The following is a 16,947-nucleotide window of genomic DNA, read 5'->3' as shown; positions in this document are numbered from 1 at the left end:
ATGCCAAGTTTTCAAGTTGGCATAAAATTTTGCACTTCTTTTGTAACTTCTGATTGCTTTTTCTAGGACAAGCATTTATTCTTCCTGTGCACCTAAAATCTGTTTTCTTTTTTCATAATTCTGCCTTAGAATGGCTATCTGATCAAACACATATTTTTAAATATATGTATATATAGTCAGATGGGAGAATAGGTTGCAATCAGTATGATTTTTTTTCTTATGAATGTGAGAAAATGGTGGGTTTTTTAATATTGCCTTATAAGTTTCTTTTTTATCATTATTATTACTGATGACTTCATTTTGTTTGAATTCAATGCTTTGGTTCCTTTGGGGTAAACTAATAGATTATGTATGCGATATTTGCCTGGCCCTGATTGAATTCATCTGGTGACTCTGAATGTAGTTCATATATTCATGTAATTGTCAGGAGGCAAGCTGAAATTCAGAACTGCTAAAGGATTGGATATCACAATCATTTCACATTGCCTGGGACTTGAAGTTCATTTTTTGTTACACAGTTCATATTTCTATCCCCAATTAAGCTTAAATCCTTTTAATTATATTGTTGTCAATCCTGATTGAGCAAAATCCCTCAAAGTCTATGGTCTGGTTTTTGGGGGGGTGGGGGGGTGCAGTGAAGGTATAGTGCAAAGAATTGTCTTTATCAGACAAATCTAGCTCCCTCTCTCTACACCCCACTCAGAAATTAGTTCCTAGTATGGAACCTGATAGCTTTGCCCTGCAATTAAGTTAAGGTTGGTTTGCCAACATGCCATACAATCTGATGTAACACAGTCAATTTTTATATGGGCCTTAGTGCTGAATTTAAGACTGTGGGCCATGTAATCTCACAATTGTCCTGCAAAGGATTTCTCAGAGGAGCTCTGATGCACCTGAGAAATCGCCAGCGTAAACAACTTGTTATGCCATCATACCGTAAGCAGTCAGTTAAGTATGATGTCTGAAAATGAAGACACTGATTCATAATAACAGGAACTGCATAAACTGCCTTGATAAAAGTTGTGTGAACTGTGAAATCGTGATCAGATGTGCTTGCTTCAAGTGTTGCAAAGTTTCCAGGCAGGAAGAATGTCCATGTAAGGAAATGTATGACTCGAGTAAAGGTTATTAAACAAGGCTGTTGTGCACATTTGTAAGGCGTCACATCCAAATATATTACTCAGGATGTGCAAATCCATTTTACTGCCTGCTCTGCATGATAGATTTCCATTTTGGCAGATTTATGTCAGGATTTTTAATAAAATATCCAGATATAATCCAGTTGATTAATTTGGGGTAGGGGGCTTGTTTATTTTTGTAGAATGTCACCTGGTTATACTAAGAATACATCAGAAAGAAGAAGCCATTTCAGTAGCAAGCCCTACAGTGCCAGGAGACTTGCAGCATTTGTGCTGTGAAAAGCAAGAAAAAGACATAAAGTGTGCACATTTACAAAAATGGGTCAGATTTCTTTTTTCTTTTGCTCTTTGAGGTAGGATGAAGGCTTGTTTCCCTACCTTATTCCCATGGATCCACTGAGAGTGAAAAACTGAAATTGCTCCTATCAAGGTCCACAGCGAAATGCTTTTACATCCCTATGTGTCACATGTAGGTGAACACAGGAGATGTGGGGGGTTGGCGGTATCCTCTCTATTGTGCTGTGAAACAAGGGATGCATTATTTTATTAAAAATTCATTAACATCTGCTATGCACATTGAAGCGCTTTGTTATATTCCGTGTGCGTGGAATTCGTTGAACTATCCAACAAGGCCTCTTTCATCCCTTACAAAAATGGTCGTTGTTTCTTCTTCATATAACCCCTACATTTGGGCAGATGTAGGAAATGTATGTGGTATCCACCAATGTCACTGTGAATCAAATTAGTTTAATAACTTTACATTTAAACCCACAGAAGACAGGAAATGTAAATCTTGGCCAGCTAACTTTTTTTTTCCTTTTTTGCCTTCTTGTTCATGCATATAGCTCAAGCTCAACATTAATCTTGGACTTGCTACCAATCATGCAGATAAACATCACAGTGCCTTTCATTTTACCAGCCATACCATAGCTCTTTCAACAAACCTTCTGCAACTATTAGCAAGATTTGTTAGGTGACAGATAAAGGAGGGAGGAGAAGTCGCAGCACTCGGGCAAAGAGTTGCAGAAAAAGACAAGGGGGTCCTATGTAGTAACCAAGTCATTTCTACCAACCCCTTGGGGCACATGAATAATTGTTTTTATGTCAAGAAGCTGGTTTAATGTGCTGCTGAAAAATAATTTCTTTAAGGAGAAAGAACTTGAAGTCAGAGTAGAAAAGGACTCTGCTATGATTGTACCATTCTCCAGATAGCCTAAATGGTGATATAGGTTACGTTCTGTAATGATTTACAGGTAGTCCTCATTTAGCGACCACAATTGGGACCAACCAGCAACTCAGTCATTAAGCAAAGTGGTCACTAAGTGAAACTGCAACTGTGCTTATCATCTTACTTCAGCTTTCCTTTGCATTACAGACCTGCAAAGGTCTTAAATGCAAGGATTAGTTGTAAAGTTACTTTTTCATCACCATTGTAACTGCGAACAGTTGCTAAATGACGCTAAACGAGTACTTGTATAACGAAACCCACAAAGAGCCCTAAATAACATTTGATGTATATGCCATATGTGATTCTTTTGAAACTGAAGTGAAATTGTAAAAAAAAGAAACCCTAGCTAGCATGGTATGCTATATGCGTTTATTTACCAAATTATGGCTTATGAAGACCTAGCTAAATGAAAAATTGCCTTTGTTGAATTAATTCAGACATGTACCAACTAAAAGTAAGTATACTCAGATATCACTGATATATTCCTTCTTTATCCAGTGATCGTCCACCTGTTGGAACTGCTGATCGCATCCAGAAGTTACGTAAAGAGTATCAACAGGCAAGGAGAGAAGGTCCACCTTTATACGATGAAGAGGATGGTAGAGGAAGATCATCTGATTATGATCAGCATTGGGTAGGTGCTCATAATCTATTCAAAACTATTTAATGTATTATATGTGTTACGCAAATCACTGGGAAATATATATAGGTAAAGGTAAAGGTTTCCCTTGACGTAAAGTCCAGTCGTGTCCGACTCTAGGGGGCGGTGCTCATCTCCGTTTCTAAGCCTTGGAGCCGGCGTTGTCATAGACACTTCCGGGTCATGACTCACGGAACGCCGTTACCTTCCCGCCGAAGCGGTACCTATTGATCTACTCACATTTGCGTGTTTTCGAACTGCTAGGTGAGCAGGAGCTGGGACGAGCAACGGGAGCTCACCCCGCCGCGCGGTTTCGAACCGCCGACCTTCCGATCGACAGCTCAGCGGTTTAACCCGCAGCACCACCGCGTCCCTTGGGAAATATATATAGGCTTTGAAAAATATAAAAAGTTATCAAACCAAATCAGTCGATGCTCTCCCCTACCCACCCTGCCTTGTGATTCTGGGAAATCTTCGGAAGCTTTCAGAACCAAAGTAGTCATTATCTAAGTAAGTGACAGAACAGTCTCCCTTGGATTGTGTAGGCATAAAGTAGCATTTCTGTGTAAACCTGTTCCTTGTTCTGCACTCCTGCTAGCATGCATTAAATTCTTCCAAGAGTCTGGAAACTACCTTCTTATCATGGGATCTGGGAGTAGAGATTATTGACACTGTTAATATCAGTTTATCCTAAATTTTATATTCACTTAGCACTTAAAATTTTAAATACTATATCTTCACATCAACTCCTTGAATTCTGTAGATTATCTCACAAATATATTGCCCAAGCTAAAGTGGATTTAAGGTTAAGACAGTGCCAACTATTCACAAAGCAGTAATTTGATATGAAGCTGGAGACGGTGCAGAAGGCAAGATAATCCGAGGGGAGGGGAGGGGAACTGCTTAACCCTGTATAATTTTTTCCCCATGGTTTGTTCATTTTTAGAGCCATTAAAAGAAATACATCATAACAACTTTGCTGATCACACGATCCCAGCTGATTAGGGAATACAGCGTCAGTCAGATGATGTCACAATACCAAACTGCCAATGAGATTTGAGTGGATGTTGAGAGGGAGGAACAACTGCAAATTCTTGTATGATGTTTAAGGCATTACTTTATTTAGTTTATTTAGCATAATGACTGCTTTGATTCTGAGAGCTTCTTAGTAACAGGAGGAAATGGGGTTAGGAGAGGATTGATTAAGTTTATGAAAAGAAAAGAAACAAATCAAATGCCTAATTTGCAGTTGTGAATTATTAATAGGTTTTCCTTGTTCATGTGTGAATTGGCTCTTTTTAAACAGAGACTAAGAAGATATTCAAATTGTTTATATTTTCTTGAGTTATTTATTTAGTTTATGATTGTGTGTGTGTATAGATGATTTTCCTTTTTTCTCATTTTTTTTCCTTTTATTTATACGTTATGTATTGCATTTGTTGTTAGAAATCAACCTCTTGGTACAGAGTTGCACTGAACATTGGGAGGGGTTGTGGAGGATAGAGATGATGCAGTGTGCACCTGGCAATGGCTCCATGTACTTTAAGATAGCATGTTGCCCTGAGTTATGATAAAAGAGGACTGAGAAGCTGCCAGGCCAGTTGGCTTCTGAGCAAAGGAGGTGTTCCTGTTATTCTTCACTTTAACCTAGAAAAGATCTGCCCTACACTTATGATCAAGTCATCCTTGTGATTACATCGAATCCATTCAGTTTGGAATCAGGTTGTTGGGAGAATAAACAGTACTTTCAGGATTTAATTCAGTGCCCATAGGAATATTGTGTGCTGAGATGTCCTCTGCATAAATCAGTTTAAATGATATTTGAGTAAGTCAATCTCCTTGACCAAATATACCCAATTTTAGTACATAGTTTTGTTTGGATTGTTGTTTTTAATGAAATCCTATAAAGAACATGTCTGTATTCCCAAGGTATAGATGGTGAAAAACAGTTGATATCTTGACCAGGTCAGTGGTGCTTTCAGAGCTGCCTAGGATTCTCATTTCTTATCAAACCTTGAAGGGCTTTATTACTTTTTTGAGTATGGCCCCATTGAGTCTCTGAAGCTTCACAAAAGGCCCTTCTGGGTAATCCCTTTTAAGCTGGTTCTATTAGGTGTAATACCCTAAGATTACTGATTCTCAAAGCTACATGTTTCCTGTGAGGGGAGGGGTTGTTAATCAAAGCACCCAAGATAGCTTTAAAGCTCTCAGACTGATTAATATCAGAAGCCTTCAGATGGTTTCATTTCTCATTCAAAGGCACTTGTGCTAACATTAACTCTATGGCTTTCACACTGGAGGAAAGAGGAGAAGTACAACTGTACTGGCCAGGTTTTCCTTGTACAGATGGGTAGGTGTTTCTTGAGCCCTGGTCTTCACTGTATAGGTTTGTGATGAACATTGGATAGTACCTTGTACCACCAATCTCTTTATCAGACCAGATTTTTTTCTAATGGAAAAGCAAGTTTTCTCACACCAAAGAGCAAAACAAGAATCCCTCCTGAAAGGAAGAGCCTTTATCTCTTGGAAGAGAGTGCATTCAGTCAGCCTCCATCCAAAGCAAAGCAAGAATTTCTCTAGTGCTTTGCTAAAGAGTTGCATTGTAATTCTCCTCCCTGGCCAAGTTGGGGTTGGGGGGTTCTAAAGTTAGAAGGTTCCCCAGTCTTCCCAGGAGCAGCTGTACAAGAAAAAACTTCCTGCCGAGGCAAGGAACTTGGCTAAGGGGAGCTGAACTTGGGAGATTGAGGTTGGGGGGCTCAAGTCCATCCAGAGATAAAATGTCCTTGTGTCCCACATGACACCCACATGGAATGAAGCTTTTGCTCCCCACAGCAGATGTTTTAAAAATGTTTTTTTAAAGAAACCAACTTCCTGGAAAGCAGCAAAGATATTAATGGGCTGCTTTGCTACTAGGTTGTAGCTCTATATTTTTGCAATCTCTCCCCCCCTCAGGTAAATGCTTGGTACTTATCCCTGCCTTGGATTCACTCATCTCTCTACAACTTTGCTTCTCTAGGACAAATTCCTCCAATGCCCACTCCATTTCTAAACAAAAATAGCTTTGCTTATTGAGATGACTGGCCCTCGCATGGGGCTAAGTCAAAACCTGATCCGGCTGTACATCAACTGTGAGCCTGTTGATTGAAAGCACTGTTTGTAGATTGCCTTCATCAACACTAATTTACATACCACCCTTCAATATTATTAGATTTCCTTTCCTTTTGTCATGAGTAAGGATGGCGAGCAGGGGGCTCCCATCCAGACTGTTAAGCGCATGCGTAGCACTGAGGAATTGGGCAGCCATTCAAAGAGACGCAGATCGGGACCGCCTTAACCTTTGGGGTTTTTCCCACACTTCTTCAGTTTGTTAGGATTCCTGTTATGTACTAGCAATAAACATTAGAGACCAGTTCCTTGTCTCAGCGTGTTTCCTGGCTATTAGGACACCTTTCCTTTCCTTTCTTTTGTTCTTTGCCAAACTAAAATTTCCCTCTCAAGAAGAAAAGTCAAATAAGGACAAAAAATTATTAGTACAGTTGTCACAAAAGATTAATCATGAAGTATATCTACTTGAGAGCCAGCTTGGTGCTGTGGTTAAGGCACCAGACTAGAAACCAGGATACCACAAGTTCTAGTCCCGCCTTAGGCACAAAGCCAGCTGGGTGACCTTGGGCCAGTCACTCTTTCTCAGCCCTAGGAAGCAGGCAAGGGCAAACCACTTCCAAAAAACCTTGCCAAGAAAACTGCAGCATCTTGTCCAGGGAGTCTCTGAGAATCAGACATGATTGAACAGATTTTTAAAAAAAATCTACTTGCCCCAAAGTAGCAAACTATCTGTGGTTTGAATATGTGTTATTTGTAGTAGCTTATTAGGGTGAGTGAATTGTGACTAAAAAGTAGTGTTCATTCAAACTACATTTTGATATCACTGTTTTTAAGTGACTTTTAAGGTCAACCTAGGGAAAATTACAAAATAATGTTTCTCAATGGATTTTGAATGAAAAAATGCATATGTAAAATAATGGAAACATATTTTTGTGAGCAATTCAGCCTTTAGAGTTTCCTATCTATATCTGTCATCCAGAGTTTTTCTGGCTTTCTTGGAAATAATGTGCCTGTGTGTGGAGAGGAGTATATGAAGAGAAATATTTGCCTTCAACTTTCTCCTTTGCCTTCATGACATTGGGTCCTTGTCTCTGAAATCACCGTTACTGATAGCCAGAACAATATATGTATTAATCCACTGACAACTAGCAAATGTATCTTTCCTGACCAAATAGGCAAAGTGATGGTAGTAGATTATTTGCCATCTTTTGTTGCGTTATTTCTCTTCACTCAAAATCTACAGAAACATATTTTGGCAATTTTGTCTAGGCATGTCAAGACTTGGACTGTATTAGAATCACAGAGGTGGATAGGACCATTTAGGCTCTCAAATCCAACCCCAGCTTCCTGCGGGAATCCCAGCAGAAGCATCCATGATACATGGCTGTCCAGCCTCTGCTTAAACACATCAGGTGAAGGAGAGACCACAATTTTTCTGGATAATTGATTCCACTGTTGATTAGCCCTACAATCAGGAAATAGTTTGTTTAACCAGAATCTCCCTTTCTATTACTTACTTCTCTTATCCTAGGTCCTGTACTCTGAAACAAGACAGATCAGGTCTTGCCCATCTGTCTGAAACCTTTTTGGGTACTTAGAGAGTACTACTGCATCCTTCTTTGCATGTTCCATCATTCTCTCTTCATAAGGAAAGATTTAGTTTCAAACCTTAGTTCCTGATCATCTTTTTGGTCCTTTTCTAAACCTGGTCTATTTTGTCTGAATCGTCCAAGTATGCTGCCCAGGTATTATTTCTGTATTCTATTTAGGGATAAGGTGATTATGAAAATACACTGAGCATTCTTGTGACCCGATCTTCACTGCTGATACTGGATTCAGCTACTAACATACAATCTTTTATGTAAACATTGCTTCATATCTTCTCATATACTGAATAACCTTGTTGGAAAATAGGAACTGTAGACAATGACCTAATAGAAAAACTTTCTGACTTCTGCTTGGGATCCTTGGAACAGAGATTGGGCAGCAGCTGAGTTGTTTGCTATAGGAGTGAAGAAAACTGAGTTCCATAATTGGGACTAAATTGAAAACTTATTGGAGCCTGCATATGACCAGGCACATCTCAAAGAGACAGGAGGAAATCCTGCTGTTGAAAGTTTTTCCTTTCCCTATATAGGAGATTCACAAGGGGAATACAGATGGTGACCTCCATATGTGATTGATACAGAGAGAGAGAGAGAGAGAGAGAGAGAGAGATTTCAGTTATTTCTGTTACCTAAGCCATAGTTACTTTATACTTTCTTGCTAATACATAGCAGCTGCTGTAATTATGGCTCACTATCCAACACAGTATTCAATCTGGTTTTCATCTAACACCAACAGCAAGCTCAAAAATGTGGTGTACTTATTATATTGTTGAAATACAATATGTACAATTTATAAAATACATAAAAATAAAAAATATGGTAAAAAGGATATCACATTACCTCACAAAAACAATTTGAACATCTAGAGTAGAATAATAACTTGATTAGGTCAACCAACCATTGCTTTTTTGTGTGACCTGGAAAGAAATGAACCTGAAATCTTCACAGTTCCTACCAGACATTAATCAGATCAGTTATTATCTTGTTCCAAGTTAATCTCCACTAACTGTAGGCTCCTTAGTTTCAACCTAATCTGGTTGTTGTTGTTTTTCTTTTCTTCCTCCTCCATGCCCCATTGATTTATTTATTGTTGCACAAATCTGTGTGTATGTGTGTGTGTATCTTATTTAAGAAAAGCCCATTGCCTTAGAAAGTAAATATGGATCTGTATATAGAGAGATTTTAATTATAAAACTTGAAGAGATTTCAGTATTCAGCAGTTTTTCTATTATCAGTGCCATTCTAATAATTTGGAGTCCCCAGATTAAGATAGGAGAAACTTTAAGGTATAACATAGAGAATAAATAATAGTGTTCTAATTTAATCATTAAAATGACAATCATCAACATTCAATTAGAAATCAACAGCAGCATTGATCAGAGTACCATCTACTTCAACAGCAAGTTTGCTTGAATGTCAAAAGCAGCCTATCTGAATCAAGATATCTTTAGAGAAGCTCTTCATTAGAAGACAGCCCAAGGGCCTATGAGCTTTTTTTAAAAAAAGAACAAGGTTCCAAATACTTTTCAAAAACAGCATAACATTTTCTAAATTCACATGTTATGACAGGATGAAGTGAATACAGAAATGGATGCATTTAGTTCTGGGCATCCAGACTGAAGAATTGCCCTCATCCAGCCATTAAGGGCATCAGAAACTCATTTGGAACCTGAAGAGCGTCTTTGAATTTCAGTGGAAAAGAGAAGTTGAGCATCATTAGCATTGAACTCCAAGCTGTGGACTCTCTCTCCAAGTGGTATCATGCACATGTTGAATAGCACAACATGGCACCTAAGACGTTGGTGCCAGACCAGGACCCATAGCAGCACTTTCAAATCTACTCCTTCAAAAACAACCAGAAGCTCTGCAAACAGTACCTCTACTTTCTAATTACTGAGACAAGATAGATACTATGATCAATACTATCAAAAGAAGCTGAGAATGTGTTCAGAAACAACAGGGGCATATTCCTCTCATTCATGTCCTGGTGTAGATTATCCATCAAGACAACCAAAATAGACTCTATCCCATAATCATGATATGGATCTATCATCCATTCAGAACTCTTAGAGCTGAGATATTACTACACATTCCAGCATCTTGTTTAGGATCATTAATTGACTTTACTTTTTGTCCATCTCTTGAACCTCTATAAATCTAAAACTTCATTTAAAACAAATTAAGACTTGTTTCCAAGTAAAAAACACATATTAGCCTGATATCTGTAAGTTTGAATACTGTGGTCTGATGGCTCTGTAATGGTTAAGGGACACCTAGGGCTATACTTTTAAGGATTTGATCTTAACACCTTTGAAGCCAAATTTCCTATTAAATGTACTGAATTTCCTCCTGTTAATTTAGATGCAAACAAATAGAAACTGACAGGAAATTAAGGATACCTTGAGGTCTTGGTCTATTGGGGAAGAGTTCTTTATTCTCAGATTTTATTTTATTTTATTTTGTAAATGAAGTTAAGAAAATAAACTGAAGCTGCCAAGTGATCTACCCATTGAACTAGACTTGCACATGCTTATTCCTGGCTGAATGGGGAAACGTATCTATTTTAAAATCTGGTAGGTGCCCTTGAGTTGAGCTCAGTTCCTGGTGACTGCATCCATGTAGTTTCTTTGAAGTGGTTTGCCAAGGATGCCTTCTGGCATGTTTTTTCAACTTCTACAGACAGGGTCACCTCCTGGGAAAGGGGTGCCAATGACATCAGAATGGTGGGTGTGGCCAGGCAGTTTTTATTTGTGTGCAATGCATGTGGCTCATGCTAAAAAGGAGGAGGGGCTTTGACTGCCCAGTCATGCCCACCATTTTGTTGTCATTGACCTCCCCCCCAAAACTGCTGATCACAGCCCTGGAATTATTACCTGGTCCCCCTATTAACCAGGACAGACCCTGCTTAGCATTTGAGACCAATCATGATTGGGTAGATGCTGTCTTAAAAAAAAGAAAAGAATGTCTGCTACCTTTCCCCCTTTAGATCATCAAAAGATTGGTTGGATTTCAAATTTTTATAAAGGAATATTTCTGGTTAGCCCCAGCCACTCTATGCATACTCTCAGACTGGAAGCACTGAATCTCCACATGTGCATGTGCACATGCCAACAATGTAACTTGGAATTAGTAATCTCTTTGCACATTGGTATAGATTGCTTAACAGATCTCATATAGAGATTTGGTTACTTTATAATCTTAGCCCTGTCCTTTGGCGTGACATTAATTTCCTCCTTGTTGCTTATCTTTTGGTCTTCAAGAGCTGCATAAAACACAGTAATTGTGCAGTTCTTCACTGGTAAGATGGATGCAGACAGCATGACAATTTCCTTTTATAATATCTTGTTTATATCCAGTCTCATAACTCTTTTTTTCTGCTGTTTTGCAAATCAGATTTAAATGTTGATAAATAACACCTTAAGAAATAATTATGTGTTTGTTATTTGACTTTCCTTGAGCCATTTGTGGTCCTAAACTGGTGTAGTTTGGCAGGAAAACTCCTCCCAACAGATTTTGACAAATACTTTTGCAGCACAGTAAGTTTTGTTAGTATCCAATTAAGGTTACAAAAAGTAGAATCATGCTAGCTCATGTTCAAGGCCAAGGAGTTTATTATTCATCTGGCATGGAACCAGACACCCCCCTCCTGCCCCCCTGCAAAAGTCAAAGGGAGAAGAAGGCTGAGAACAGCATTATTTTTTCCATATTGTGTCAAAAGGTTCTCTACTTTACTTTGGGCTAAGAAAGAAGCTCTTTGTGTATTAATGAGCAATTAATTCCAACTTCAGGATGTTGAGTTTAGAGTGGGTTAGGTACCCCTAAACCACAAACATTTGTACAGGAGTGTGAATTTTGAGAGTGCCATTCCAGCTCAGAGAGAGTAATGGCATTCCTGTCTTCTCATGCAATGGGAGAAATGACAGCTTTATGGAACACAGGATCCTACTGCAGAAGCACCCTATGAATTCAAGCGTTTTCTTGTTTTGTTTTGTTTTGTTCTGTTTGAAAGGCCTCTGCCTGGTAAAGTCAGTTGCACAGTGCTAATTCATTTGGCCTCTCTAACTACTTTTCAGAAAAGCAGAAAAGTAGGAAAGCTTCAAATGTGACATAGCAGGATTCCTTTAATGAAGATCCCTGGTTGCTTGTTTTACCCAGAATGACATTATGGAACTTACTGTTCTTTCCAGCAGGAAAGGAATGACATGACTCTTCTGTGGGTAATGTTTGCTTACTGAGGACTGAATGGGCAAGTCATAATTCTGGAACTTGGGGGTTAGGGTGGGGTGAGAATGCTAATGGTGCCACAAATAGAATTGGGTGTTTCTCCTTTCTTCCTCTACTGTAATTTTAGTGCAGATCTACAGTAGATCAAAATTTATATAAATTGATACTACACCAACTACATAGGTCTTCAGTAATCTCCAAATAGGTTTCATTGTTGCCAGCCAAAGAATGATAGGTAGGTAGGTAGGTAGGTAAAGATGGATGGATGGATGGATGGATGGATGATAGAGATTCTTTGTAAACTTTGTTCCAGTCTTCCACTTCCAGAAAACACCTTGCAGTGGTGTTGCCTCTTTGCTTGCTTCTTCAATTAGTCAAGTGGAGCCATATCTTTACCACTGTCCAAGGGACAGGACATGGCAACTGAAGCTTATTTAATCAGCATGAAAGTTTGAGAATGGCAAGTAACTGACTGCATCACAGGCGGCAGCATTGAAGCTGGCAGGCAGCCAGCCAAGAGAGAACAGAATCCTTTCCTCTACCCACCCCAGAGGACTGCCTGGAGAACACTGTGGCCAGAATTTGGCAGCAGAGCTTGGAGTGTCTCTGATGGTGCTTGGCAGAAGAAACTCTGAGGTCCTCTTCTTTAAAGCCATAGGGGTGTGCAGTGGACCACACTGATTCCGAATCTGTAATAATGATTTAGTTGTGTTTATAAAATCCCCAGTTTAAGTGGGAGATTTTAAGGGAAGCTCAATAAATTAAGATAAGGATGCTACAAAAACAATTGTTCCAGCGACGAAGTCAGCATTAAAGGCAGAAGCGTTCTCTCTCTCTTCTTTATGCTTAAAATATTCATCACGTTCCTTTGAATAGGTCAGGCCATAAATTTCCATTGGTAATAGCCCCACAGCTGACAAATTACATTACTACTAAAGGTGTTTAGTAATTGTGTGGCTATGTGTTAATCTACATCAGGAATGCTGTTCCTGTTAACTTCTAGTCTTAAAAGGGTAGCAGCTACATTGTTACCAAGTAGTTGCAAAGTTTAAAAAGCTTGAGTCCTGCCTACCCCACCATCACCAACCACCCAGCCCCTTTTCTCAGCGAAGATGTGAAAATTAGAATTCATTGCTTGGTGTTGTATAAACCAATTATCTGTGAATATAAAAAAGGCTTTTTAACAAACAAGTGGCATTGTTATAATTATTTTAAATGAAAAATAAAGTCAGTGGCTCAGACACCTAGAGATTGTGTGGATAACTTTATTAGTTTCCACTTCAAGGTCTGTGGTGCAGATGCTAATCTAATAGGAATACATTAAAGTACAGAACAAAACAGGACAGCAGAAAACTTCATTTGCTAAATCATCCCCCGTTGTACTACAAATCTAGCCTTTCTGTCAAAGGCCATCTCAGCCCCGCCCCCCTTTTTTTGCTTCAGTTTGTGTTAAATGGATCTGCCCAGCTTAAATAATTCAATTCTGGTTATATTTCTAATTTTTAAACCATCATTTTGGATGTACTTAGGTACATGAATTTACTGGATTTTTAAAGAAAAACCTATACGCGTAGGTATTTTTCAAGCTCAACAAAAAGAAGGGACAAAGAGAAATTAGAATCATGAGATGATATATTTCGTAGAATCATTGCGTTTAGAGGTCCTTAAAGGTAATCTAGCCCAACCGTCTGCTCAGTGTGGGACCTACTTTGTTCATGAGATTTAGAGGCTGCCCAATTCCAAAAGGACTCCAAGCAGCTTACATAAAAAATAAGAACAGTAAGAGGAAAACAATAAAAAGGCATCCCGTGCATCCAGACAACACACTCCCTGTAACAAAGAATAAGAAAAATCACCAACAGGACTCCACAAACATCCTACCCCAAGGCCTGGGAGAACAGCCAAGTAAGTTTTTAAAGACTTCCTAAACATAATCTCTGTGATGTGAAATATCCAAGACCCCCAGTGAAGGAAAATTCACCAATTCATATGGCAGTCTGTTTCACTGGCTGACAGCTTGTACAGGCAGGACATTCCACCAGACATCTAACCTGAAGCTCCTACCTTACAGTTACAATGCCCTGGTCCTGGTCCTACCCCCTGGGGCAGGAGTGACTAAGTCCACTCCATCTCCTGGATGACAACCCTTCAGACACTGGGAGACTGCTATCTAATCTCCTTTGATCATCCCTTCTGTTAACTTGAACATTCCCATTTTCATACAGCAGGGCTTGATTTCAGACCCCCTTCCATCTTATTCCAATTTGTTACTATTCTTTTGGAGCTATGGTGCCCAGAACAGGACACAGTATTTCAAGTGGGGTCTGACCAGACCAGAAGTGAGTAGAATTTCTTCTCATGATCTGGACTCTATAGTCCTCTAAATACCTCCCAAGAGAGCATTTGTCTTTTCTTTTCTTTTTATTTATTTATTTATTTATTTTCTATCCTGCCTTTATTATTTTTATAAATAACTCAAGGCGGCAAACATCCCTAATACTCCTTCCTCCTTCTATTTTCTCCACAACAGCAACCCTGTGAGGTGAGCTGGGCTGAGAGAGAGTGACTGGCCCAACAAGGTCACCCAGGTGGCTTTCATGCCCAAGGCAGGACTAGAACTCTCAGTCTCCTGGTTTCTAGCCCATTGCCTTAACCACTAGGCCAAACTCACTCTCAGTTTGTATATACAGCTGTGTCACACTGCTGGCTCATGTTTAACTTATAGTTGAAAAGGATTGCCTGATCCCTTTCTCATGTACTACTGCTAAGCCAGGTCTCCCACATCCTCTACTTGTGACTTCCATTTTTCCTACTCAGTTGAAGAACTTTACATTTCTCCCTGTTACATTCTGTCCTATTCATTGCAGCTCATTGCTCAAAACTGTCTGAATGTGTGTGTTTTTTTAAAAAATTCTCTCTTTTAAAGTATTAGCTGCCCCTTCTGGACTTGCTGAGCATTCCCTCAACTCCCTCATCCAAGTCATTGATAAAAATGTTGAACAGTGCATAAAAAATGTTGTCAAAGCACCAGGACACTCCTCACAATACTTTCTTCCAATCCAAAGTGGAATGATTTAATGAACACTTTTTGGATGCAGTCATTTAGCCAACTTTGAATCTAGTAGCATCTCACCCATGTTCCTCCATGTCATTAAGGAGAATATCAGGAGATGCTCTGTTGAAAGGTTTGCTGAGCTCCATTCCATTTCTCTGACCAACTAAGCTAGTAATTCTACAAAGAAGGAGAGATGGTTAGTCTCTGGTGTGATTTCTTTGTGAGAAATCTACACTTGTTCCTGTTAATTGCATCATGCCTATGCAAGGGTTCATCTCTCTAAAAACTTTGCCCAGTATACACATCCAGCTGACAGGTCTGTAGCTTCCTGAGTGCTCCTCCTTCTCCTTTTTGAAGATGGGGATGGCATTTGCTCTCTTCCGGTCCCTAGGACCTTGCTAGTCCTCAGTGCTTACCAAGGGTGGTTCTCCAAACTCCTCCGCTAGTTCCTTCAGTACCCTGGGATGGAATCCAGCTGGCCATGGGGACTTGAATTCATTTAAATTAGCTAAGTTCTTTCTTACAATTTTTCTTTTCTATCTTCAGCTTTATCCCCCTCATAGGGTAACAATGATAGCTAGAACACCAGTTCTCTTCCAAGAGGGGACAGACACAAAATAGGAGTTCAGAAATTCTGCCTTCTCACTATCACCCAATACCACTGTTTCCTTGCAATGGGCCTATACCAACTTTGGCTCCCCTTTTATGTCTAATGCACCCAAATAGCCCCAATAGAACCAAATTATTGGAATTTGTCTATATGTGTGTATGCACACAGCTACCAGATACAAATTCAAGCCATCATTCCATTTATTTTGATACTTTTTGCTCTGAGTGGTAATTGCAGAACAGCCAGAGAGATTTTCCCCAGTACCTGATTCCTGAAACCTAGGAAAATTCCGCTTGCAGTCCATGAGCATTTTGGCCTTGGCAATTTTTCTCCCCTTCCTTGTTGGTTCGCATTTTCTCAATTCACATTAGCACCATGCGTTCCTCTTCTTGCTTGTCCTTGGATGTAATAAGAACAGAGAAGTTGCTCAGCATCTTAGACCATGTTCCAGCTTCAGGATCCTGGCACAAATGGATGACCTCAATGAAGCAGAACAAGCTCAAATCCAAAACTGATGTAATTAAAAACAAACATCATTTTCAGTCATGTACAGATCTATCGGTCTATATCTCTATCTATCTATCTGATTTATATACCACCTTTTTTTGAGGAGCTCAAGGTGATATACATAATATTCCCTCCTTCCATTTTCCTCCACAAAAATTATCCTGTGAGACTTCTTGGGCTTAGAGAGCGAGTGTTTGGTTCAAAATCACCCAATGAACTAGAACCAGGGTATCCCCAGTGTCAGACAACACCTTAAGTACTATACCACAGTGGTGTATTTTGTGTAGTTCTGGTTGGCATCTCCACATTTGTAATGTTGATGATCTGCACAGCAGGAAGGAGAAAATATAGCAATATCCCAAGATGTCATCTCCTTTTCAAAGCTCTGTAGGAGTTACATAAAATCTAAAATGCCCTCTGCTGGAATTTGCTTACCATCCTAAACACACATTCATAAAGTTTGCTGCTGTAAGGACGGAAAACCCAGAAGCAATAGCTAATTGCGACTGGGTGCTCCAACCTTACACATCAGGGGGAATGAAGGATAGAGGTGAAACAATGGAGGAGCAAGGGATGAGAAGACAGCAGCTAGCAGCAACCCCACTCACAATTGAGAGAGACTGCAAAGCCACCGTCATGCAAGCTGTCAATGCAGAGGAAGGGGTGGGACAAAAAAAAGGCAGGATGCTTAAGGAGGGAGGAGGGAGGAAGTGGAGCCAGTCGTGGCTTTGATAGAGTGAGATAAAGACCTAATAAAGAACTTCACATATCCCTCATGGCTTGCTGTGAGTTTCTAAAATAAGATCTTAAAACGAAGACCCCCACAGCTGCA

General features: G+C 39.5%; 1 protein-coding gene across 1 annotated transcript in view; it reads left to right on the top strand.

Moving 5' to 3' along the window:
• PARD3B (par-3 family cell polarity regulator beta) overlaps positions 1 to 16,947 on the top strand; it is a 569,932-nt gene that overhangs the window by 493,291 nt on the left and 59,694 nt on the right. Inside the window, exon 21 of the mRNA XM_063317964.1 lies at positions 2,866 to 3,001. Coding sequence (XP_063174034.1) covers positions 2,866 to 3,001 — 136 coding nt within the window. The remainder of the gene's footprint in view (positions 1 to 2,865; positions 3,002 to 16,947) is intronic.

This window comes from Candoia aspera, chromosome 1, assembly GCF_035149785.1.
Source record: "Candoia aspera isolate rCanAsp1 chromosome 1, rCanAsp1.hap2, whole genome shotgun sequence".
In the NCBI taxonomy this organism is placed as follows: Eukaryota; Metazoa; Chordata; class Lepidosauria; order Squamata; family Boidae; genus Candoia; species Candoia aspera.
Note: the sequence above shows the minus strand (reverse complement) of the source record. Positions and strands in the feature narration are given on the sequence as shown.